Source organism: Mustelus asterias, chromosome 16 (genome assembly GCF_964213995.1).
Source record: "Mustelus asterias chromosome 16, sMusAst1.hap1.1, whole genome shotgun sequence".
Classification (NCBI taxonomy): domain Eukaryota; kingdom Metazoa; phylum Chordata; class Chondrichthyes; order Carcharhiniformes; family Triakidae; genus Mustelus; species Mustelus asterias.
The window spans coordinates 29,491,467-29,518,876 of record NC_135816.1 but is presented as its reverse complement, the minus strand read 5'-3'; the positions used below and the strand labels follow the sequence as shown (position 1 = coordinate 29,518,876).

At 41.8% G+C, this 27,410-nt stretch overlaps 1 protein-coding gene across 2 annotated transcripts in view; it reads right to left on the bottom strand.

The window, feature by feature from the left end:
• The window catches only part of fnip1 (folliculin interacting protein 1), a 99,676-nt gene extending 74,746 nt beyond the window's left edge, over positions 1-24,930 (bottom strand). Inside the window, exon 1 of one of the 2 annotated variants that reach the window (XM_078230832.1) lies at positions 24,761-24,930. In XM_078230832.1, the coding sequence (XP_078086958.1) occupies positions 24,761-24,846 (86 nt within the window). In that variant the 5' untranslated portion in view covers positions 24,847-24,930. The remainder of the gene's footprint in view (positions 1-24,760) is intronic. The other variant, XM_078230830.1, reaches the window with a different exon arrangement.
• Between the last annotated feature and the right edge of the window lie 2,480 nt (positions 24,931-27,410).

Below are 27,410 nucleotides of genomic sequence, written 5' to 3'. Positions count from 1 at the left end.
TCAAACTACAGATGGACAGTAAATGAAGTAATTTATCAAAGCCATCAGACCAGACATTTGTTTTTAAAGTACTACACACTTGTTATTTTTGGTTATAAAAGTGCACAAAATGATTGGCTATGCATACGCTGATTTAACAAATATTTTAAAAAGCTGAAATCTACTTGGAAGGTTTTGCAATATGTTCTAATTAATTTGCATTTACTGCAATTTATGTCAGGTTGCAGTAAGATGCCTGCTGCAAAGTGCATTCCAAACAGCATTGTAATTAAGGTGTGTTGTGTCTATCCACCTCATGTGACTCAACTCATGTGATGTGACTCAATGTCACAAGATAGAAACCAGCTGTGGGTAAAAAACAAGGATACAAGTCCTGAACTTTTGACTAAGATAAAGGTGTGCATGTTTACAGCCCAGGTTATTCTTTCATTTTCTGCAGACTGCCTTTCAACATGATACAACACAAGAGTTAAAAATCAGGCAAATAGAATATCTTTGCAAAATGTTTTAAACATTCTCTGCTAAGGTACATATTCATTTTTAACTGAAAAAGTAATGAATTATCACCTTGGGGAGTTGAATGGACATCAGGAACTAGTGCACACAAATTATTTTATGGCATAGCACACCATCTATTTATTCATTTTACTCTGACCATCTCCTATTTAAAAGATAACTGTGGGGTGGAGAAGCCAGTGGTGAGGGAGTGGGAAGTACTTAACATCGGGAGTGTTCACCTGTGGGTGTTGCAAAAGCATTGATCTACTTGGCAGGTGGACAAACTGCCACAGAACTATATATTATAGAAATAAAGTACATACACCCACACACTACTCCTGGTGTCAGCAATAATGCTTTGAACAGTTTCCTACCCTTGCTGTGCTATGCCTGTACTCTGCCTCAAGGTAAAAATACTTTATTGAAACATTAGCCTTGAACACAGTTGTGCACTTTTGAAGTCTCACGTTCAAAGCGATACAGGGCTGCCATTGCAACTGGGGACCTTGTGTGACAAAGCAGCAACCACGAAAGAGGGTGTATTTAAAAACAAATACACTTTTATTTAAAAACACTTGAATTTAGTTGTTGAAAAGTGGCTTCTGTGAAATAACATTTTTTTCCATAATGGCAACAGTCTCCTTTTCCTTCAAAGGTTCACGTCTTTTGCATCTTAAAGTCATTTGATTTTAATCCATACTCAGCCACTGCCTGCATGACTATTGGTTTTATTTATTAACTCCCTTGTTGTAATTTTTTTTCTTACTACCTCCACCATGAAAGTTAAGACACAGAATCACTAAAGTACAGCAAGGGTTGTGTAAAATCTAACATGCAACGCAATGCGATTTACTTTCTAGTTTTTTTCTATGCTCCATTTTCTTTCCCCTTACAAAAAGGCCCAAACAGCTCCGTAATCAGCCACACGGTGCTATCAGGCCAGAATAATACATGGCCAGTGCTGTGGCCATCTACAGTTTCACTATCAATACAGGGTTGTGGATCAATCCACGAGTACAGTTAAATAAAACCTACAGATCAATTTAAGTAATCCAAATAACAAAATCTCATTTTTGATGTAATCAGACTGGATTTGAACAACTGGATCACGAGCTGCCAGAAACGTAGTACAGTTCGAGTGGCGACTCCCCCCACACCTGATATGGAAGCGAGGAAGTGGTTGAGCAAACTAACAACCCCACAAGTATTGCGGCACGCCATTTTCTTCAATTCCCTTTAAGTGTTGGCTCAAATCACTTGATTCTACAGCTTTGTGGAAGTGAATCACTAAATATTCCCATTGAGAAACAGACAGCAATGATTTGGATTTTGCTTTAGTATAATGAGTCTCTTCACCCGCACCAACAATGTGAGCAAGTACACATTAGTACTGCAGCAATACCATTTTTATTCGCACCAGACTGACTTGAGACACTTGTGGGTGGAATTTAATGCCTTTCACTGGCGAGTTCAGTGGTGGTGAGGCATTTAATCAGATGGGAGGGGTCCTTGCCACCTTCCCGCTCCTGCCCCAATTAAGTCCAAGTAATGCCCACAGCAGGGCCACATGGCAGGTAACACCATGCTGGAAGCCCGTAAAGCTGCGCTCCTGGATAGAGTCCCTCGGTCCTGATCCCGCATTGGGAAAGGAGTGGGGGAGGACCACTGAGAACAAACCCCCTACCCTTACTGCCAATCACCCGCCAGCCATCAACGCACACCTGTGCCTGGGCTCATTGGGTAGTGTAGTATCAGCAGCACTCACCACCTCCCCAGTGGCACTGCCAAGCAACGAAGAGCTGCCAGTCTCTGACTGGCTGGCAGTTCTAGGGAGGGTTCTTTATCCTTGGGAAGGAATGCTGCTGCCCAGTATGTGCCTGATTGGCACTTCAGCAGGCCTCACTGAACGAGGCAACCAGAGCTCTCACCAAATCTCTGCCGTGTTCCCTCCATTAAATATCACCTTGTCTATTCAATTGCTTTCAAAAAAGTAACAGCATGTGTTTAAGAAGTCTCCATTAGCTACATGACCTGCCAGCTTGGAGACACTTTCAGAAGAGACTCATTATACTGGTGCAAAATCCAAGATTCATATCAGCATACCCTGTACTAGATTACCTATGGAGGCCTTGAAGTTACACTGGGCAAATGATGCACATAATGATAAGAATGAACACTAATGTACAGGGACATTTTTATCTGCTATTTTGAAAGAGACACAAAGCTTTTTTAGTTGAGATAAATTAAGGCTGTAAAAATAATGGATAGAAGATATTTCACATGAAGATGGTCATTTTCACAAAACCGAAACAAGAACAGCTTCATTGAAAGGTTGGCGATACATAACCAATGTTAAATAATCAATGCATGCTTGAGTTTGGTGTGAATGAAATAGGAAGTAGAATTTGCACTACTGGAAAAAGTGTTACATCCAGAGTCTCATTCAAGGAAGATACTGTCACTCTGCCAATATCCTGGAACTCCTTACCAAACAGTATCTTTACCACATAAACTGCAGCTTCTGCAGTAACTAGAGCTATGAAATGAATGTTAAATTTGCCAGCGACACCCAGATCCCAAAGAATGATAGAAAAACACCTAAGGCAGTGCACAGCATCTTTGAGCCCATAAAGGAGTTATGAGACCTGTCCTAAATTATTTGTTTGAATTACTTGTTTTTAGTTTTTGATTTCAACAAATAATACACTAGAAATTAAATACAAAGAAAAAAGGCACAACTCAATGTTAGTAAACTACTGGTAACTTGCACCATGGAATTTTCTTGTGGTATAGTATTGACAATACATTGTTAATTCAATTGCATGACTGTGATCACATAGCACAAATATAATGGCATAACATAAAATCAGAACTGTAAATATTACAATGCTCCGGATCAACATTGCAGCTCTAATCTAATCTTGACTTTATGGTGGGAACACAGGCTAGTTTCACTCTTGTGTTTTATGGTGCCACGTGAAATCCTCAAGGAAATTCAGCCCAGGCATCCAGAATTCCAACGTCAACAGAGAAAAGGCAACATTCTGAGATAATAATCACAATAAAACAGAATATTGTGGTGTGCTGAGAATTTCTGCAGCAGTGAAAAATAGAGTAATTGAATCCCCACAGTGCAGAAGGAGGCCATTCGGCCCATCAAGCCTGCACCGACCACAATCCCACCCAGACCCTATCCCCACAACCCCATGCATTTACACTAGCCAGACCTCCTGACACAAAGGGGCAATTTTAGCACGGCCAATCCACCTAACCCACACATCTTTGGACTGTGGGAGGAAACCGGAGCACCCGGAGGAAACCCATGCAGACATGGGGAGAATGTGCAAACTCCACACCCAAGCCAGGAATCGAACCCAAGTCCTTGGCGCTGTGAGGCAGCAGTGCTAACCACTGTGCCACCGTGTCGCCCAAATGTTCATGACAGTATAATATATTCCACATTTCCAATTAACTCTAATTACAGTGGCTGTTCAAATTGCTCTGTGAAGCAGAATTGATGTAGGAGAACAAATAGTATCCTTTTCTTTTATCTTTAAAGGGAACATAGTCACTAGCAGGAATTCAGTAATCGCGTCCACAAAGAAATATCAAGAATGAGCTTAATATTTACATTTCTCCAATATGGGAGAGACTTGGTTGTAAAATTTACCTGATGTCAAAGCTGGAGTAAAGGACATTAGAATTGATTTGTCATTGGATGAAATATACAAGATAGATATAACATTGTCTACACTGAAGCAATATTCTCTGTGTATGATTTAATTACTCTAGTTTTCACCAAAGATGGACACCAAGATGTAATGTTGAAAAATTAGCTTCAATGCAATTAAGATAATTCATTGGAAGGCATTTGAAACAAACAAACCAATGTGATCAGCGTGTAGTCAATAATCACAAAAAAGATATGGATGTGTCACAAAGAACTGGCAAGATACAAGACTAGCAAAACCATGGTAACAGTTGTCACTGCTGGTATCCTATGGTGTAACAAACATTCAGGATCGGCTAGAAATGAAAATGAATTCCCAAGAGATCCTGTTTATTTCCCTTTTGTATCAGTGTTTGTCATCCCGCTGGTAGCATTTCCATTCAGATGATTACAATGGGATATAGCTGAATGGACTTACTCTGCATTAAGTTGACCTTTCTCCACACCCTCGCTATGACTATAACACTACATTCTGCACTCTCTCGTTTCCTTCTCTATGAACGGTATGCTTTGTCTGTATAGCATGCAAGAAACAATACTTTTCACTGTATGTTAATACATGTGACAATAATAAATCAAATCAAAGCTCATTTGATAATACAAGTATTGCTGACATTTAATCAAAGCTTTCTGTTTTGTACTGATGATTGCAAGGTGAAAAACTTTGACAAAATGCTCAGTTTAGTTAATTTCACATTTTTGCAGTCTTGAATGTCACAAATGTTTCAGTTGCATAAATCTAAAACCCAACACCACAAATTTTGAGGTCAATTAATGGGTACTTATTCTTAAATATTGGAAAATTTGTAATTAATTTGAATTTTGACTTTCTTCAAACAGAGAGGGGGGGGGGGGGAGAGAGAGAGAGAGACAGAAAGACAAAGAGATAGAAAGAGAAAAGAGAAAAAGAAAAAGGAGAGAGACCCAACTTTTCATTGGATCTCAATTTCAGAGGCACAAAAAACGAAGATCTTGTTTAATTAACTTTTTGATACGACTGGATGCACAAACTGCTGAAAATTGTTGCATAAAACTGGCTGTGTTAATTGACTCAAAACAGATGCATAGAATTTTTTTAAAAAGTCAATTGATTTGACGACCCAAGGCCAACAACAAGTAAACAATAGTGTTTCAATCGTGTTAGTGCCACAAACCTGCAATGCACAAGTCACTGGCTGCATTAATTTCCTGGCAGTTACTACTGACCAGAACTGTAACTGGGCCAGCCATATAAATACTGTGGCTACAAGAGTAGGTCAGAGACAGAGAATTCTGCAGAGAGTAACTCACCTTGACTCCCCAAAGCCTGTCCACCATCTACGAGGCACAGTTTGGAGTGTGATGGAATCAGTACTGCTTCATCTCGAGAAACGCGAAACATCCAGAGAAAGTAGCCCACTTGACTGGCACCCTACTTACCTTGGACATTCACCACCACTACCACCAGCACAAAGTGGCATCAACGTACACTATCTAAAAGATGCATTGCAAAAACTTACCAAGGATCCTTTGGCAGCATCTTTCAAACCCAAGACCTGTACCTAGAAGGACAAGGGCAGTAGATGCAGAATGCTACCCCTTGCAAGATCACACACCAGCCTGACTTGGAGCGATAATCACTATTCCTTCACCGTCACTGGGCCAACAACTTGGAACTTCCTTCCCCGACAGGCCTATGGATGCACCTACATCAGAAGGACTGCAGCAAACAGGTAGATCAGCACCACCCATACAAAGATATGCCAGCAATGCTCACATCTGATGAAGGAATAAAAGAAGAGTTGACGGGAGAGAAACAAAGTGGGAACTGTGGTTTCTTCCCCAAGTCTAGGTATGCGGAGACTAACGGCATTGCCCAGTCAAACATCAAATCTAGTGCAAGTGGTTTGTGGAATGGGTGCACAGAAATGAGGTATGGAAACACAACCCATTTCCTTCCCCTTTACTGAATTTTGAAATGCCGTATACCTTCAAGATCTAATCAGCTGCAATGTTTTGTTCTCGGAAGTGATTAGCGTTGAAACTGCATGTCCAAAATGTTTCAGCATTTCAGTTTTAGCAGCTCTTTCCTGTGAAACCAGGACAATGCCTAGATTTTCTCTGCAGCATGATCTCTTTTCCTGACACCTTTACATCCAAGAGTTGAGTACATGGTCTGACGTCAAGCCCCCATACTTTGTGCCCCCCCGATTATCAAATTATGACTCTCACCGCCACCCTCCCAGCCCTGTCCCAATTTTCTTCTCTCCCCACTGAGAAAATATCTGTTCCTTCACCAAAAGCTCAGCAGAGTAATAATAGTTTGGAACAGGAAGTAATAATTAACCTGTATATTTTTAGTCAGCCGGCAAATTTAGTGATACTGTCGAGGGATACAAAATGTTTAGAAATTGTTTTCCCTCTAAGACAGATCAATCACACAAGGTTGCGCAGGACAAAGGGATCGATTAAGGGGAAAAACAGAGTACGAGAGTAACCTTGTGGGGAATGTAAAACTGACTGTAAAATGTTCTATAGGTACGTGAAGAGAAAAAGATTGGTGAAGGCAAATGTAGGTCCCTTCCAGTCAGAAACAGGGGAATTTATAAATGAGGGACAAAGAAATGACTGACCAACCAAATACATACTTTGGCTCCGTCTTCACAAAGGAGGTCACAAATAACGTACCAGAAATGTTGCGGAACACAGAATTGAGAGAGAGAGGGAGGAACTGAAGGAAATCAGCAGAATCCCTACAGTGCAGAAGGAGGCCGATCGACCCATCAAGTCTGCACCAACCACAATCCTGCCCAGCCCCAATCCCCGTAGCCCCACGTATTTACCCTGCTAGTCCCCCTGACACTAAGTGGCAATTTAGCATGACCAATCAACCTGACCAGTATTAGTAGAGGAATGGTGTTGGGGAAATTGGGAAGGCTGATAAATCCCCAGGACCTGATAATGTACACTCCAGAGGACTTATGGAAGTGGCCACATTGGTGATCATCTTCTCAGTTTCTATAGATTCTGGAACAGTTCCTATAGATTGGAAGGTAGCTAATGTAACCCCACTATTTAAAAAGGGAGGTAGAGAGAGAAAAAAAGGGAACTATAGACTGGTCAGCCTGATGCCAGCAGTGGGAAAATGTTCGAGTCCAAGATTTAAAAGCAGAGCGCTTAGAAAACAGTGGATTGGACCAAGTCAGCATGGATTTACAAAAGCAAAATCACACTTGACAAATCTATTGGGACTCTTCAAAAGAGTGAAGTTGATGAGGGGGAGCCAGTGGACGTGTTATATTTGGATTTTCAGCATGGTCCCACAGGAGATTAGTGTGTAAAATTGAAGTACATGGGATTGTAGGTAGTGTACTGAGATAGCTAGAAAACTTCTTGCTACTGGAGCTCATAGAAACCTATAAAATTCTAAAGGACTAGTCCAAATAGATGCAAGGAGGATTATATTTCCGATGTTGGGGTGCCCAGATCCAGGCTTCACACTCAGGAGGATACAGAGTAAACCATTAAGGACTGAGATGAGGGAAAACCTCCTCACCCAGAGAGTGGTGAGGCTGTGGAATTCTCTACCATAGAAAGCAGTTGAGGCCAAAACATTGTATGTTTTCAAGAAGGAGTTAGATACAGCTCTTGGGGCTAAGGGGATCAAAGGATATGGGGGGAAAGCTGGAACAGGCTACTGTATTGGATGTCATAATGAATGGTGGAGCAGGCTCGAATTGCCTCCTACTGCTCCTGCTGGATTTGGATAAAGTTCTGAGATGAGCTTTGGACACACCTTTTACTGGTGACTTCCTTCTGATACATCAAGTCATGTTTTTTAAAAGAAATGTTCACAGCACTCATCTATTACACAGAAGGTAGGTTTTAAAATTCTTGCTTTGTCCCAAGCCCCCACTGACTCTTGCCAGACATGACATGCTGAAGCATACATATTATATTTAGAAAGAGCCAACCCAGTGGTTCAATGGGTACATGAAACATGTGACGCGATATTGAGTAATATAGGTCAGGATGGTGCCAGTGTGTGTTGTGCTGAGCTAAGCTACCCAGACCCAGCCATAAAAATGGGACCAATGTCACAACTAGTCTTAGCATGCCCACAGCTAGGAAGGAGAAAAATGTTTCTGGCTTTATACTCCCGATTACTATTGAGCACTTTTGTTGTTAGTAGTTGCACGTGGATAGGTTCGCTTGAGTTTTGCTGCCAAGATTAGTCCAGGTATTTCAGTGATGGTGGGGCATTGCATCCCCCCCCGACATCTATCCACAGAGACCTCCAGTTGTAAGTAATTGGAAGCAGCGGCGAATGTTGTCAAGTGCAGCAGTTTTGTTGTTATTGAGCAGCGTAAAGGTAATCTCCACTGGCATAAACAGATTTTCTTAGCTTATATAATGAAGGACAGGGAAAGATTAATTGACCCCAAGCTGTAATACACCGCTGTTCAAGCTTACACACAGCTGGTGGTTTATTAGAGCAAACTGAATTACAACTATGACTGTAATGTCACCAATAGTCAGCCACAGACCAAGCTTACGCATGAAAAATAGTTTCTTCAGGAATGCACCAGAGAGTTGCCAGCGGTCAGAGCTGCAGACCGTGAGTCACACTTTTGGGAAAGGAGACAAAGGAGCAAAAGTAAGAGGTAACTCCCAAGTTTTAAAGTGCTTCCCTATAAACTACGCACTAACAACTACTGGTGCCTGCTTCTCATTTGCAAAAGGCTAAGGGGAGTGCCTCAACACTGTCTTAGTCATGATGCTTAGAACTTGTGACAATGCATGTGACTCTGACAGGAAGACAGTTAACCCAGCACTTACAGCAATGTTTGATTTGGTAATTAAAGCAGGAAAGAAACTTATTCTCGTGACATAGAAAAAGGAGGCTTATGTTCGGATGAGACGTGAGCACTCGGGTAGTGCACTAGAAAGCTTTAGATTGGCTAAGAGGGAGTTGAAGAGCGAGCTTAGAAGGGCTAAAAGGGGACATGAGAAGACTTTGGCGGATAGGGTTAAAGAGAATCCTAAGGCGTTCTATAGGTATGTCAAGAACAGAAGGTTGGTTAGGGCAAGTTTAGGGCCAGTTATAGATGGCAGAGGGAAGTTATGTGTGGAACCGGAGGAGATTGGTGAAGCATTGAACCAATATTTCTCTTCGGTGTTCACGCAAGGGGACATGAATATAGCTGAGGAGGACACTGGGTTGCAAGGGAGTAGAATAGACAGTATTACAGTTGATAAGGAGGATGTGCAGGATATTCTGGAGGGTCTGAAAATAGATAAATCCCCTGGTCCGGATGGGATTTATCCAAGGATTCTCTGGGAGGCAAGAGTAGTGATTGCAGAGCCTCTGGCTCTGATCTTCAGGTCGTCGTTGGCCTCTGGTATAGTACCAGAAGATTGGAGGTTAGCGAATGTTGTCCCATTGTTTAAGAAGGGGAACAGAGACTTCCCCGGGAATTATAGACCGGTGAGTCTCACTTCTGTTGTCGGCAAGATGTTGGAAAAAATTATAAGGGATAGGATTTATAGTTATTTGGAGAGTAATGAATTGATAGGTGATAGTCAGCATGGTTTTGTGGCAGGTAGGTCGTGCCTTACTAACCTTATTGAGTTTTTTGAGAAAGTGACCAAGGAGGTGGATGGGGGCAAGGCAGTGGACGTGGTATATATGGATTTTAGTAAGGCGTTTGATAAGGTTCACCATGGTAGGCTTCTGCAGAAAATGCAGATGTATGGGATTGGGGGTGATCTAGGAAATTGGATCAGGAATTGGCTAGCGGATAGGAAACAGAGGGTGGTGGTTGATAGTAAATATTCATCATGGAGTGCGGTTACAAGTGGTGTACCTCAGGGATCTGTTTTGGGGCCACTGCTGTTTGTAATATTTATTAATGATCTGGATGAGGGTATAGTTGGGTGGATTAGCAAATTTGCTGATGACACCAAAGTCGGTGGTGTGGTAGACAGTGAGGAAGGGTGTCGTAGTTTGCAGGAAGACTTAGACAGGTTGCAAAGTTGGGCCGAGAGGTGGCGGATGGAGTTTAATGCGGAGAAGTGTGAGGTAATTCACTTTGGTAGGAATAACAGATGTGTTGAGTATAGGGCTAACGGGAGGACTTTGAATAGTGTGGAGGAGCAGAGGGATCTAGGTGTATGTGTGCATAGATCCCTGAAAGTTGGGAATCAAGTAGATAAGGTTGTTAAGAAGGCATATGGTGTCTTGGCGTTTATTGGTAGGGGGATTGAATTTAGGAGTCGTAGCGTTATGTTGCAACTGTACACAACTCTGGTGCGGCCGCACTTGGAGTACTGTGTGCAGTTCTGGTCCCCACATTACAGGAAGGATGTGGAGGCTTTGGAGAGGGTGCAGAGGAGGTTTACCAGGATGTTGCCTGGTATGGAGGGGAGATCCTATGAGGAGAGGCTGAGGGATTTGGGATTGTTTTCGCTGGAAAGGCGGCGGCTAAGAGGGGATCTTATTGAAACATATAAGATGATTAGAGGTTTAGATAGGGTGGATAGTGATAGCCTTTTTCCTCTGATGGAGAAATCCAGCACGAGGGGGCATGGCTTTAAATTGAGGGGGGGTAGTTATAGAACCGATGTCAGGGGTAGGTTCTTTACCCAGAGGGTGGTGAGGGATTGGAATGCCCTGCCAGCATCAGTAGTAAATGCGCCTAGTTTGGGGGCGTTTAAGAGATCCGTAGATAGGTTCATGGACGAAAAGAAATTGGTTTAGGTTGGAGGGTCACAGTTTTTTTTTTAACTGGTCGGTGCAACATCGTGGGCCGAAGGGCCTGTTCTGCGCTGTAATGTTCTATGTTCTATGTTCTATGTTCTATAAAGAGGAAAAGGCAAGTTGCTTCATCACTTCTTCAGCTTTTCTGTAAAGCTGCTGCAGCACTGTAAGCAACTAATTGCTACCTTTTAGCATGCCGGAATTAACAAAGAGAAAAGAATGTTTAGTATAACTGCAAACATTAACACTTAACAATAGAACTCAATTAATTTGGAAGGGATTGCTAAATGTCAACAATCGTCTTCCACTCTAATGAATACATTTATAAATATAACAAAATTTAATATGGATTTAAAAAAGGATGAAAAGGAATACAAAGGTTCAAATTTTAGAAATAATTTGACACAAGCAGAAGCCCAAAGATAATGAGATATGAAACTTTACAGTAGAAAAACAATCATAAAATGCGTCAGTTTGATTCAAAAAAGGCAACAGCTACCCTTACTGCAGTTTGCACAAGAGTCTATCACATTTGAATGGAATTAAAAGATTAATGTTCAAGATAGGGGAAAAATAAAATAATTCTAAAGCTATCTTTTGGCAAGCGGGCAGACATTAGGTTGCATGTCTGTCTGACCCAGATTGGCTGACAAGCATGTGGAAAATGTTGATACAGCAGCTCAAACGAGTGTAATGGTAGGAAAGTTCGCACTTCGATTTCTCAATTTCAGAAATTTCCTCCACCTAAATATTGGAAAGACAAATTTTCTCCCTTTTCCCCGGAAACTGTCTGAATTTGAAGGAGACCGTTTGTAACCTTGGCGCCATACTTAATTCCGAGATGAGATTCCGGCCTGCACTAACACCGCCTATTTCCACATGGGAACATCAGCTGATCCCAACCCTGCTTCAACTCATCTGCTGCTGAAATCCACATCCATGTCTTTGTCATCTCCAGATTTGGCGATTCTAATCGACTGACTGGGCAATGTCCAAGGTTTTAACCTCGGGATATCCTAGATGATTCAAAATGCTGCTGTCCTCATCCTTACTCATACCAAGTCTCATTCACCCCATCAGCTGTGGCTCAATTGCTATCACTCTTGCCTTTGAGTCAGAAATTTGTGGGTTCATGTCTCACAAAATATAGAACTGCACTGAAGTGTCAGGCTGAGTGCCATAGTTTCGGTCTTTCAAATGAAACATTAAACCAAGGTCTTGTCTGCTCTCAGCTGAACATAGAAAATCTCATGACACCATTTTAAAGAAGGGCAGAGGAGTTATCCCCAGTGTACTGGCCAATATTTATCCCTCAATCATCATTAATACAGATTATCTGGTCATTTCAGATTGTTGTTTGTAGGATTTCCTACATTACAACAGCGACTGCACTTCAACAATACTTTGTTTGGCTATAAAGCACTTCAGGATATCTTGCTATAATGAAAGGCTTTATTTAAGAGCAACTCTTTCTTTAACTCCTGTGCTCCCTGAGGTAGTGGTTCCCGGTTAAGCAATGCCTCAATAAATTCTGAAATGTGTTTTCAAATCTTACCATGGACGGACCCTTTTTATGTCTGTAATCCCCTCCAGCCCTTCAACTCTCATATCCAAACCCTTCTAATTCCAGTCACTTGAGTATCGCTGATCTGAAACACACCAACCCTGCTGGCTTTGCCTTCAGTATTTAAGGAGGGTCAAAAGTATTAAGCGATATAAAAGGTAATGAGTATTTGGAATAGGGTGTGGTTTATTGGGTTTTTTTTTAGTAGAAACAGTACCGAGTATCTCGGGCACTGGCTGTAGGGTCAGTTGAGGAAATTGGCACATAGTACGGAAGATGCACATTTCTCTTTGAGAGTCAGTGTAGAAATTAATAGTTGGCAGTTTGACAACAGATTTGGAGAATGTCGGGAGGTGGAGGGGAGAGAGTGCAAGGGAATAAAGGGCTAGGAGTAGACCCATTGAGCCTGCTCCACCATTTAATTAGATCATGACTGATCATCTACTTCAATGCCATCTTCCCTGTGACATCTCCATATCCTTTGATATCATTAGCATCCAGAAATCTATTGATTTCAATCTTATAAATGCAAAATGATTGAGTTTCCACAGCCCTTTGGGGTAGGAAATGCCAAAGACTCACCACTTTGAGTGAAGAGATTCCTCCTCATCTCAGTTTTAAATAGCCCGTCCCTTATTATTAAGACTGTGTCCTCGGTTCTAGAGTCACCAAGCAGGAGGGAAACATCCTGTCCGCATCTATGCTGTCAGGGCCCTTCCAGGTTTCAATGAGATCACCTTTCATTCTTTGAAACTCTAAAGAATGGAGGCCCAGTTTCCTCAATCTTTCTACATAATGTAATCCTACCATTCCAGGGATTAGTCGAGTGTACCTTCATTGCACTGCCTCTTTTGTTCTGAAAGTAATTCAGTGCTTCCCAGCTAATGGAACATTACAAAATCATTAATTGCAGGTCTCTTCATTCTCTTATTTGTGATTCTTGATCACTGATAGGTGGTGAATTATTTAGGAGCGATATCATCACGAGCACCAGGTACTTTAGCAAGCATTTTATTAATTTAATCAGCTTCCATTTGTCTCCAACTCTCTCATCGGTAACCTCAGTAAAACTTAATAATTGTTACTTTTCTCCCCCATTTCATTAATGACTATTAAATTTCAAAAAATTAAGAAAAGCACATTTAAAACTTTACATTTTACAATAATTGAAAGAAACTGTGAAATGCAAAGTGATCCAATAATTTGTCCTGAAAATAAATTGTTCAACGAGGTACAAAGATACAGGAAACATAGGGGTAAATTTTACCACCCTGCCCGCCATGGGTATCGGAGCAGGCGAGGGGTGGGCTATGGAAAGGTCAGTTGACCTCGGGTGGGATTTTCCGGTTTCGGGGTGCGAGAGGCCGGAAAAATCCCACCCACAGTCTCTTCTCCAGATTTCCTTTTCAGAATGATTTAAACAGCATCAACATTTGTCACATAAATACTTCTCTGAATGGGAGCAGACTCACAGGCTTCAACAGAATAGTTGGGCCGAGTGGCCGGTGTCTGTGAAGCACATTCAATGTAATAATGGAAACACTGGTCACACCACAAACCTGGTTCCCTGTAGTGACAATACGCTGTAACAAATGCCGAAAGATGTTAGCATGACCAATGCATTGCTACTAAAAATTCATGGTGCAGAACAATGGTCCAGTCATTGCAAGACAAGGTTATCCTGTTCTCAGTTTGAACACATTGTGCTCTTTTGGGTCTATGAATATAGAGCACTTGCTGCTGCAGAAACTGAATTTGGAACAGCACAACTGAAAATTTATGGTTACTGGTTTACAGAGCAAGTCTGTTGGATGTATTAATTCCTTCTTGTTGCTAACACAAATATAATTCTGGAGACTGTATCCCATTAAGGTCAGGCTATCCCTTTATAGCAAAGTTCACTTTTTCAGGGAGAAGGAAGGGTTGTTATTACAAGGTCAGTTATATTAGGCAAGAAATGCAAACTGGATGCAATGCTGATTGCATTTTCATTGTTGGAGAAATAAAACCTATTTTCCACTCCTGAGATTGGTCTGCTCCATGTACCTGCTTGGGCAAGTGATCCCAGGTCTCTAAGTCATGATGTAGTTAGTAAGTTATTGTAACTTGAGGGTTACTTTTTGCATCAACCATTGACAGACTGTTCGGCTTCCAACTAACGACATTATTCAGGTAGGGAATTCAAATGTGTAGAGAACTGTGGGCATATTTTAAAAAATCACATTGTACTAGCACTGGAGCTGGAGAAAACATCCTACACTATTATCTCTTCCATATTTGCAAAATGTGCATAAGGAATAGGAGCAGGAGTAGGCTATTTCTGCCCCTCTAGCTTAGAAATGATCTATCTCAACCAGATTCCCGTAGTATCCAAAAATCCATCGCTTTCTTTCTCGAATATACCCAAAGTCTGAGCACCTCTGGATAGAAAAATGCAAAGATTCACAATCCAGTAAAAGAAGAAATGTTTCATCTCAATCCTAAATAACTGATCTCTTATTCTGGCACTGTGATCCCAAGTTCGAAACTTCCAGGAAGCAGAAACATCCTCCCTGTACCTTCCTGACAAACTCAAGGGTATATTGGAGAGGTTCTGCACAACTTCTTCCCAAGGGTCAATCCCCATATCTCAGGAACTAGCCCAATGAACTTTTCATTGCACTTCCCATTGGGAAATATAACCATTCACAGATAAGGAGCCCGAAACTGCAATCGGTACTAGGTGTGGTCTCATAATTGCAGTGAGACTTATTTACTCACAGTAAGGCTAATGTACCAGTTGCTTTTATAACTACTTGCTGAACCTGCATGTTAATTTTCTGGATGTGCACAAGAACACAGATCTGACTACAAACATTTTCGGGTCTCTGACCATTTATAAATATTCTGCTTTTCCTACCAAAGTGAATAACCTGCACTTGTCCACATAACATTCTACCTGTCATGTTCTTAATCAGTCACTTTACATCCTCCCACATCTTACTTTCCCTCCTCTGTATTACACTACATATCCCAGCATGAGACAGCAGCAGAAAGGGGAAAATAATTCTAGTTACATGACAAAATGAGAATCTAAATTACCACGTGAAGAAACATCCATATTTGGTTTCTCCAGATGGCAAGTTGCCCTTTTCTGCCAATACAACCAGGAAACACAGCAGAAGTTTGTGTCCTGCATCGTTAAATATATTTAAGGTTGAGATAGAGTTTTAGTCATTCAGGGAATCAGTAAATGTGGGGAGCAGGTGGGGAAGTGGAGTTGAGGCAGAAGATCAGCCATTGTTGTACTGATTGGCTGAACAGGCCCAAAGGGGCCAAATGGTCACACTTTTAAGGTCACAGCAATGATACCAGTCAAACTAACAGCTGTTGAGAGATGATGACATAGAATTTGCTGGAACAGCGCATTTGATCGCAAATGCCATTAAGTTGGATCATTGTATGCCCTGATCCTCTAGTGGTCTATGTTGAAGACTTCGCGTGAATACAGTACAGCAAGAATACTGGCAGTTCAGAAATGGCGTGCCCAATGTAACATCAAGGGTTAAAAAGTCAAAAGGTACAGCAATCTCTAGCTATTAAAACACTGTACTAATTGAAATATTTGGGGTGTTTTTCCTAATTAAATATTCAAAAGTGTGGGTCAAATGATCGAGAATCTGCAGGAGTCCAATTGGCGAGTGACCAAGCAGCTGGGATATACCCAGAGATGTACCTCCAATCATTTCAAATCCTAAGCTCCTAAACAGGATGACTGAATCATTATACTAGAATTACTCTAAGTTGTCTTAAAAGTTAACAAAGGACTTCATATTTGCAAAGGGATCAATCATCTTTAGTTGACTAGTTAAGCTATCTGAATACAGATGTCTCAATTTGCATTTATTTTACTTCACACAATTGCCAGTAAGCTTGAAACTAACTGAAACCAGCACCTTTTCCAGCTTGAATGAAATGTTGCATTCCTCATCATTCAGTGCAAATCGCACTGCCACAAGTGGCAGGAGTGATGAAAACAGCATTAATATGGCGACAAAAACAGATAACGCTGGAAAAATTCAGCAGGTCTGACAGCATAATCCAGCAAGTTGGACATCACCATTGTCATGGATCTGCCTAGTAACAGCAGAATTTCACAAGGCATGATAAGGTGCGATCGGCTCGGCAACAGGTAGAAATCTGCCGAGCAACAGCAGCAGCCAGCATTCAAAAGATGTCATTTTTCCCAGTAACAAGATCAGCAGGCATCTTGACAGAACCAGGTGTTAAACAGCTTACTGAGACAAATGAGAGATCAGTGAAGGTATACACATGCCAATTTCTAGAGTCAAGGAATTTGAGAGATGCAGACAGCCCAAAACACATAATAAACAATCAAAGAGAAAAATGATATAATTGCCAGCAACCTCAGAAGCAAGCAGGCCAGTTTAAACTCGAACCACCGAGGCGCCAGTCCACAACTAACAGCCGGGAGACTAGGCCCACATCTAAGTCTTACAGCCAAGGCAGAGTAGAGACGTTTGTAAAGACAGTTTAAATATCTTTGCTAGACCAGGAACAGATGTTTCCCAGCTTTGATCCTCAGCGATATTGTGTGATAGCTAGAAGCTGGATTTGACATACAGATTTATTCAATTTGGATGTTGTTTGGGAAAGATGGAAGTCCAAAGAAGTTGAGGGATTGTGGATATATTTTGGAACAAGGGGCACTTTCTACATTAACTATTGTGTTTGGTGATTCATATGCTTAATTGTCTCAAGAGCATCATAGTCCTGTTCATGTGTATTTGACTTTTAATTTCATAAATAGCCTTTAATAAGTGGTACTTTGACGACGGGACTGATTATTCTCACTCAAGTTTCACACGACTCCTCACACCATTCCAAAAACACCACCAGTAATAGCCTCTCAGATAACAATGTGGTTTGTGACGCCAGTGATTTAAATGGGAATAAACTAAGAGCTACAGAATGCTAGAAAATCTCTTTTTCTTCAGAGTTCAAGGCAAAGCAGGGCAGAAATTTTGAAGGAGTACAAGTAATGACTGGAGCTACTTGTGTCACAATTAGATTTTTGTAGTAACAGCATATGCACTAAAATTATGATCTCCATTTTGAACAGTATTCTCTGTCCCATCACCCAGACTCACTCACTGAGTATCAAACACAATCTGCCATGAACCAATATAGCCATCGTAGTTCTCATGTCCAAACGTTCCAGTTTCAGAGCCTTCACAAAGGCCTCTGAATGAGCACAATTAGTTGAAGCTACCAGTTGGGATTAATTCACTCTGGGGGCAAGGCCAGATTCATGGAGAGGGACCTGTTTCTAGAACAATGTTTTTAAACTGGCACAACAGATTGCTGAAACATGATTTGTGAAGAATTCAATTTGTGCTTAAAATACTGTGATTTGTATGTGGCAGTCCCACCAATATCTGGGGAAAAAACATGCCAGAAAAGAGGGGGCTGGAAACTCCAAGCCACACTGTCATTGAAGATGGAAGTCAAGTAACAACAAGAAGTCTGTAACATTCCTATTGATGGTTAATGTGCTTTTATTAGATCACCATCTAAAAATGTACAATCATGGCCATTTGGGAATAATTAATCAGACTGTAATTTTCCCCAAGGGTGCAAATGACATCATAAGCAATAAGAGTAAAGCACAGACGGTTTCTAGATTCGAGTCCTGAGGTTAAAAATATATATAATCGAAGTTAAAAAGCATTGTGCATTCACAATAGAAACTGGCCATATAATCTTTTAGGAAAATATAATGGAGCAATTACTTGGTAATTTTAAATTCTTCGTTCATGAGTCGTGCACGTCACTGGCTAGTCCAGCATTTATTGCCCATGAGAAGGTGGCAGTGTGCTGCCTTCTCAAACTGCTGCAGTTCACATGTTGTAGGAACACCCATTGTGCTGTTCGGAATGCAGTTCCTGTATTGTGAACCAGTAATGGTGAAAAAAACAGCAATACAGTTCCAATTAAGGATGGTGCATGACTTGGAGGGGAACTTGCAAGTGGTGATATTTCCAAGCATCGACTGCTTTTGTCTGTGGTAGAAGTCGCAGCTTTTGAAAGATGCCGTAGCGCATCTTGTAGATGGTACACTGCCGGCCCTGTGCGTCTGTGTTAAAGGAAGGGCATTTTGAATATTATGGATGGGGTGGCAATCAAGCAGGCTGCTTTGTCTAAGATAGTATTGAGCTTTGTTGAGTGTTGTTGGAGCTGCACTCATCCAGCCAATGGGAAAGTATTCCAACACACTCCTGACTTTTGCCTTTTTGATGGTAGACAGGCTTTAGAGTCAGGGAGTTACTCTCTGCAGAATTCCCAGTCTCTGATCTGTCCTTGTGGCCACAATATTTATATGGCTGATCCAGTTCGGTTTCTGGTTAATGGTGACCCGAGGATGATGACAGCGAGAGGCTGATTAGCTTAGTTGGCTGGATGGCTGGTTTGTGATGCCAACAGCATGGGTTCAATTCCTGTATTGGCGGAGGTTTTTCATGAAGTCCCTACCTTCTGAACCTTACCCCTCACCTGAAGCGTGGTGATCCTCCGGTTAAATCATCAGTCAGCTCTCCCCTTTGAGGGGGAGCCTATGGTCACTTGGGACTATGGCGACTTTAGCTTTTTACCTAATAGCGGGGGAATTCAGTAATGGTAATGCCTTTGAATCTCAAGGGCAGATGGTTAGATTCTCTCTTGTTGGAGATGGCCACTGCTTAGCACTTGTGTGGCACAAGTGCTACTTGCTAATTGTCAGCCCAAGCCTGAATATTGCCCAGGTCTTGCGGCACATGGAAATGGGCTGCTTCAGTTACTGTGCCTCCTAATTTCAGAGCTTATGATGGAGAAGGTAATTGATGAATCAACTGAAAATGGTTGGGCCTAGATGTTGGATTTGTCCTTTTTGCAGACAGGACATATTTTCCACATTGCCAGGTAGATACCAGTGTTGTACCTGTATTCACAGCTTGGCTAGGTATGCGGTGATATTGAGTGGAGTGAATCAAATTGGCTGAAAACTGAAATCTGTGATGCCGCGGATCTCAGGAGGCCGAAACGGATCAACTTCTGGCTGAAGGTGGTTGTAAATGCCTTAGCTTTAGGACTGATGGAATGGGCTCCCCCATCATTGAGGATGGGAATATTTGTGAAACCTCCTCCTCCACTTATTGTCACCACTATTCATGACTGAATGTAGCAGGGCTACACAACTTGGGTCTTATCTGCTGGCTGTGGGATCACTTAACCCTGTCTGTCGCATGCTGCTTCCACTGTTCAGCATGAAAGTAGTCCTGTGTTGTAACTTCATCAGGTTGAATCCTGGTGTTGTTCCTAACATGTCCTCCTGCACTCTCCATTGAACCAGGTTCGATTCCTCCATCTCGATGGTAATGGTAGAGTGGAGGATATGATGGGTCAGGAGGTTACCGAATGTAGCGGGGTACAATTCTGCTGTTGCTGATAGCCACAGTGCCTCAAGGATGCCTAGTTTTGAGTTACTAATCAGTTTGACATCATAGAATCCCTAGAGTGCAGAAGGAGGCTATTCAGCCCATCAAGTCTGCACCAACTATCTGACAGTATATCACCTTCCCCTCCCCCCCCCCCCCCCCAGTCCATCCTTGTAATCTCACACATTTACCATCTAACCTACACAGCTTGGGACACAAGGGCAATTTTTACAAATCCACCTAACCTGCGCATCTTTGGCGTGTGGGAGGAAACTAGAGCACCCGAAGGAAACCCACACAGATACGGGAAAACATGTAAACTCCACACACAGACAGTCACTCAAGGCTGGAATTGAACTGGAGTCCCTGACACTGAGGCAGCAGTGTTAACGACTGCGCCACTCCATTTAGCATGGTGGTAGTGCCACACAACATGGAGGGTATCCTCAATGAGAGTGACCATCATACAAGAACTGTGTGATGGTCACTCCTACTGATATTGTCACTGACAGATGCATCTGCACCTGGTAGGTGGTGAGGACAAGGTCAAGTAGATTTCTTCCTTTTATTTCCCTTGCTACTTTCCGCTGACCCAGTCTACTAGCAGCTCTGGCCTACATCTAGCACTTGGCTAGCTGTGGTACTATCGAGCCACTCTTGATGATGGACATTGAAATCCCCTGCTCAATATACATTCTGTGTACCCTTTCCACTCTGTGCTTCCTACAAATGGTGTTCAATGTGAAGGAGTGCTGATTTGTTAGCTGAGAGTAGGTGGTAACCAACAGGAGGTTTACTTATCCATGTTCCACCTGATGCCATGAGATTTCATGCGGTCCAGAGTCAATGATGAGAGCTCCCAGGGCAATGCCTCCTGACTGTATGCTACTGTGGCGCCACCTCTGGTGGGACAGGATAGTGATGGTAGTATCTGGCTCACTGTCAGCAAGGTATGATTTTGTCCTCTTTTTAGGTCAAACCAAACCAAGTAAACAAACTCAGATTAAATCAGGACAAAGTAAAAGGGGGAGCTCCCCAAAAAGGAGGGGGAACAGCCCGAACAGAAATCAAAATACAAAGGAAACTTAAAAAAGAGTATGACTACGTAAGGCTGTTGCTTTACTAGTTTCTGGGACAGCTCTTCCAATTTTGGCACAAGCCAAAATGTTAGTAAAGGAGGACTTTGCAGGTTCGACAGGGCTGGGTGCGTCATTGTAGTTTCTGGTACCTTCAACAATGCTAGGTGGTCCATGAGGTTTCCTTTCAGACTTCGTATGGAGAACTGAATAATTGGCTAGGGCTTTTAAGAACCAACCGTGTTACTGTGGCCCTGGAGTCATGTGTAGGCCAGACCTGATAAGGACGGCAAATCTCTTTCCCTGAAGGACATTGGTGAACTAGGTGGGTTTTGTGACAGTGGTTTAGTTGTCACCAAAAGACTAACCTTTAATTTTATAGCATAAACAGACATACAATCTGTTTATATAGTAAAACAGCTCATTCAAGAAGCATTCTCATGTTCAGATAGTGAAAAACATTAATTTTAGCCCAAAAAGTTGCAATTATAAGAATCTACATACATGCTGATAAATCAACACAACACAAGAAAGTGAATACAAATCACAATATTGTAGGTTTACACTTTTACAGTCTGTGTTGAGAAAATTAAATGCATTTATATATTTAGAAACTCACAGCAAAACATCGCCACAGTGTGGTTCACACTAGCCCCATTTACAGCAGTTAAGGACAAAGCTTCTAACATACGTTTTTCCTATCGTGTCCCATACTATTCAATATAAACATTCAAAACACTGCGTGGTCTGTTCTCCCACTCCAACAACACCAACGCAAGATTCCAGAGGAAAAGATTTCAGCACAATTTTATCTGGCCTGTAGGAAGGTGGCTTTTGGGGCTGAAGGAGAGAAGGATTTTTTAAAAAAAGAAATGAGAGACAAAGGTAAAATTTAAAAATGGACTTTCTCAAGTATCAGCGTTAGAACAGAAAACACTGGAAGCACTGAGTGGGGCAGGCAGCATCTGTGGAGGAAGAAACCAAATTATCGTTTCGGGTCAATAACTGTTTCTCTGTTCTGATAAAAAGTAATTGACCCAAATTCTGCTTCTCTCTCTCAACAGATACTGCTGAGTTAATGTTTCGGGTCAGTGGCTTCTCAGAACAGATAACAGGTCATCGACCTTAACAGTAAATCGGTTTCTCTCTCCACAGATGCTGCCCGACCAACACAGCATTTACCGTTATTAATTTCAGACTTTTAAGCATCCAAGCTACTTTGCTTTTGTGTATTAAAACATTAATAGTCCCTTTGGACTAGACAAAGATCCTGGCCTTTTCATAAAAGGAAAAAATTAGTTAATTTACAGCAAAATAATTACAAGCACTGATCGACAATCTGGTGAAGCTTTTTGCTTCCTTCGATTATGTCATAAAGGTACACCATGAGGTCTTTCCAAACTGGCTTCTAAATTTCTGCCACATGAGAAGGAAGGAATCAAATGGATTACTCACATACCTTCCAACCAGTCCATAATAGCAGAGACAGGAACAGGTTGTTAGAAAAATTCAGGCAGAGCAATTATATCAAAGTACAAATGACGTTTGACTATTTTCCAAACTGATGTCCTCTGTATTCCCACAGTAAGAAGTCTCACAACACCAGGTTAAAGTCCAGCAAGTTTATTTGGTAGCACAAGCTTTAGCAGCGCTGCTCCTTCATCAGGTGAGTGCTACCAAATAAACCTGTTGGACTTTAACCTGGTGTTGTGAGACTTCTTACTGTGCCCACCCCAGTCCAACGCCGGCATCTCCACATCATGGTTCCCAATCACAGGAAGACATTCTAATTTCCACGCATTAACAACTCCCATATACACCGGAGATCAGTACACAGATTGAAAAAATATCTTACAAAAAAAGTGACAAATATCCCAAATAACTTTTATAAAGCCGTAGAATCAGTAAAGGCAAAACTCATTTGCATCAGAAATAAATCACACAGATCTTTGGGTAACATTCCCTCAGAACAAAACTGCTATCATTCATCATTTGTTAAATACATAGGAAGTGAAATGTTTGGGAACACTTGGGAGGGAAAGAAATTTTATTTTTTCCTCACATTCCAGCAAACATTGTTCAACAATTTAAAGAAAACAGAATTATATTTTAACAGTGCAACATACGTTTGGGGTGAAACATTAAGTTTATTGAAATTGACATGAACATACACCCAGGGAGTCACGAGGTAGTCTTCATGAGTGGCAACTAGGGGTAACATCACTCACAAAATACTGAGAATGAAGCCAATTGTAATGTTTCAACCACCACATTAACTGAGACCTATTAAATCAGTACAGGTAGAAGATTTAATCTAGGCCCCTTCTTGTCTGCATAATAGTATCATGAGAATAAAACGCATGTGGCATTTACATTAATTCCCAGCCCTACTTACTCTTAACAGCTTATTTTGTGAACGTTCTCTTTTCATAGAATCCCTACAGTGCAGAAGGCAGCCATTCGGCCCATCGAGCCAGCACTGACAGCAATCCCACCCAAGCCCTATCCCCATAACCCCACATATTTACCCTACTAATCCCCCTGACACTAAGGGGCAATTTACCACAGCCAATCAACCTAACCCACACATCTTTGGAGTGTGGGAGGAAACCGGAGCACCCCAAGGAAACCCACGCAGACACGGTGAAAACGTGCAGACTCCACACAGACCCAAGCCAGGAATCAAACCCGGGGTCCCTGATGCTGTGAGGCAGCAGTGCTGACCACTGTGCCGTCCCACGTGACTGGGTCCTACTGAGTGAAGGCAAGGTACAAAATGCTGCTGGATTTTACATCTGAAACCATTACTGCATTTAAATACACATTTCTGTTAAATTCCCACCTTAAATTTTCCACTTCACTGCAACATCAGGTTTGCTATCCATTACATTTGCCAATATTCGCATGAGCTCCTGTAAGATTGTTTATACTGTGGTGCAGCCTATGCGACTCCATTTAATCTCCTACTTGCAATGTGATGCAGCTTTCAAGAGGTTTAGTGAATTAACAGTAACAAGCCACGATATACCTGAACGTGGATGCTGAATCGGGGCATTATCAGGAGAAACAATACAGAAGAAGGTGTATTATTTGGAAGCTGTGCATTTTTTAGAAGGAGCAATCCTGCAACAGATCACACACCCAAAACCACACGGACCCACCGTGATCAGCACTGAATGTAAAAGAGGCTGATCTCAAACCAACGCCAGTCTTTTTTCTCATTCTATTTCCACCCGGGATTCAAGGCGTTTCTTTTATTTCTTTCTCCACTTTTGATTTTCAGCCAAGTCTTTATCTCAAATAATTGTCACAAGATGAAAAAAAAGCACGTGTAGGTCCACCCAGCCACTGAGAGCGACACGTACAAAAGACATTTTCTCCCCCCCCCAAAAAAAAATAAGGCGAGGAAACAACAAGAGGCGCAATGAAGCAGTTCATGAAATTAACACGGTTACAGCTTGTACACGGGCGGAACTCCAAAATAAAAAAAAGATACAAGAAACGCAAAGACTGCATCAATTCAGCCGTGAAATACACTTCCGTATTTTGGGTACATTGTATCCAGCTAGCACAGCGCTACACACTCACTGTATCATTTCAGCCAGCGACACTCTTTTACTGTCAATTCTTCTGTCAAGAGAGGGAGAAAGGATTCAACAACAGGGGAAATGCAATTCCTACCTGAACGCACTGTCCACCTTCGAACCTTTGGGGGAAAGGAAGCCATTCGGCTTATTGAAGAGTTTCTGAAATAAAGTCGGTGGCATTTTTTAATTTCCCTGTGGGTGTGAGAATTGGAGTGTAACTCACCAACCCATCTAGCTTCACTGTCATATGACTGAGACTGCTTCAGGGGAAACTCCAAAGGGTTTCTTTCATTGGCCCTCTGTCCACAGACCTGCTCTGTACCGAATGTACTTATTGGCTGCTTCTCCTCGTCTAACCACATGCTTGGTGAATTTTTTTCAATGTTTTGGTTTTGTTTAGGGGAGTGTACAATGTGTGTAAGGGAGCTGCTGTTCCTTGTCCCGCAATGAATACTTTTCAACTTCTTCGCTTGTATGTTAGCGTGCATGAGGAAACAGCTATTTCTCCAGTCTGCTGTTTGCAAAACCCATGCAAAAAGAGTAAAATGTAATTTTTAAATACATTCATTTCTCACTTAACGAGGCGGCCGATAGGAAAAACGTTGCAGCAGCAATTTTAACATTGAACCAGGGGAAGTATTTCAACTTCTAGGATTTTACAATACAGGATAGCACCCAAATCTGACAGAGTTATTCACTTTACCACCTTTCCACGTCGTTTTTTAAAAAATTAAACATTTAACTCATCGACCTTTTGAAAGCTAATTTGGATTCTGTGTTCAGTACTGTTTTCATGGGTTATAAAATAGAATCCCTCGAGTGCAGAAGGAGGCCATTCGACCCATCGAGTCTGCACCGACCACAATCCCACCCAGGCCCTATCCCCGTAATCCCAAAAATCAAAGTGGAGAACGTAGACATCAATCCAACTTCCTCTCACATGCAAAGTGAGCTCTCTACCATTTGAGCTAATTCCCCACTGTTTCAGGTCCTACCAATTCTCTTTATTCTTTTGATTATCTTAAAATTTACCTCTTCTAGTTACTAATGTATTGACTAATGAGAAAACGTTTAATTCTTATCAGTTTGGCTTTACCTCTTGCTTTTTACAGAAACCCACAGTGCAGAAGGAGGCCACTTGGCCCATCAGGTCCATACCAACTCTCTGACAGTCTCTTACCCAGGCCCTCTCCCCCACCTTATCCACGTAACCACATGTATTTACCACTAACCTGAGGGAGAATTTAGCACAGCCAATCCACCCTAATGTGCACATCTTTGGGCTGGGGAGGAAACCGGAGCACCCGGAGAAAACCTACACAGACACAGGGAGAATGTGCAAACTCCAAACAGTCATCCGAGGCCGGAATTGAAGCTGGATCCCTGGTGCTGTGAGGCAGCAGTACTCAGCAGTGAGGCATTGTGCCACCATGCCGCCCCATTTATACAAAAAAAAACCCTGTATGAAGCCTAGCATCTGATGGGTTAGATTTTAAACCTAGGCCATATTTTCATAGTAACTTCATTGCAGTGTTAATGTAAGCCTACTTGTGACAATAAAAAATTTTTTTAAAAATCTGTGTTACAAATCAAGACAACTGTGTCAGAAATTGGATAATTTCTACTTCCAGCAAAAATGAAAATACAATGAATGGCCAACACACAATAGCAGTTTCACACCACAACAACAAATTAAAAACCTACCCCTATTTTTATTTTTACAACTTGTGCTCCCACCTGTAATGATTTATGTCTCTAAACCCCTCATGTTTCTCTCCAATGTAATCTATATCAAATGCTACAGAATTAAAATTGGTGAGAAAGTGAAACTGACTATTGGGAACAGATTGAGACAAAATCTGCAAGGTGCAAGGTTGATGATCCTTTTGAACAAAAAGAAAGTTAATCATACAAGTATCTAAATATGCAAATCAAACATTTTTAAGCAGGAAAGAAGCAAATGCAGACCACGGCCTCAATTTTTATACCCGGGATGGGAGCGAAAGGTCCATGTACGCCCAGTAGCAAGTGACACAACCTGGATAAATCAGGGACAATGAAACTTCACCAATCTTAATGGCAGGGCCTCATTAATAGAAACTGGTAAGATTCCTGCTGACATATGGTCAGATTCACAATAAACATGGTGAGCGGGAGAGGGAACTTGGCTACAGAAGGCATGGGAGATGGGCCATCGCAGACAGTGTGTCCCTTATGATGCGCAGACTTCCCTTATGATGCACAGTCAGGGAGGATGGCTGGCCAGGTCAGGTTCTGACGAAGGGTCATCCAGACTCGAAGCGTTAGCTCTATTCTTCCAGCATCTGCAGTATTTTGCCTTTATCTTTGGTCAGGTCAAGGTTGGGGAGGCCAAAGGACTGTCAATAACATTGCTGTGGGTTTGGAGTGACATATAAACCAGATTAGGAAATCAGCTGTCCTTACCCAAAGAAATTTGGTGAACCAGATGGATTTTAGGACTGTCCAATAATTTCATGGTCAGCATTAGTAATAGTTTTTAATTCCAGATTTGTTGATTTAATTTTTTTTAAATCCTGAGTTACCATGGTGGCATTTGGACTGATGGACCGTTAGTCCAGGTCTCTGGCTCACTACTCCAGTAACTAAAGCACTGTAATTGGCCAGAAAGATAATAGGCAGGTTTTGCAAACTTTTTAGTGCCCAGTTATAAATCTGTAGGGGCAAAGGTAGCACAGGAGGACTGAGTTTTTTGATGTATATTT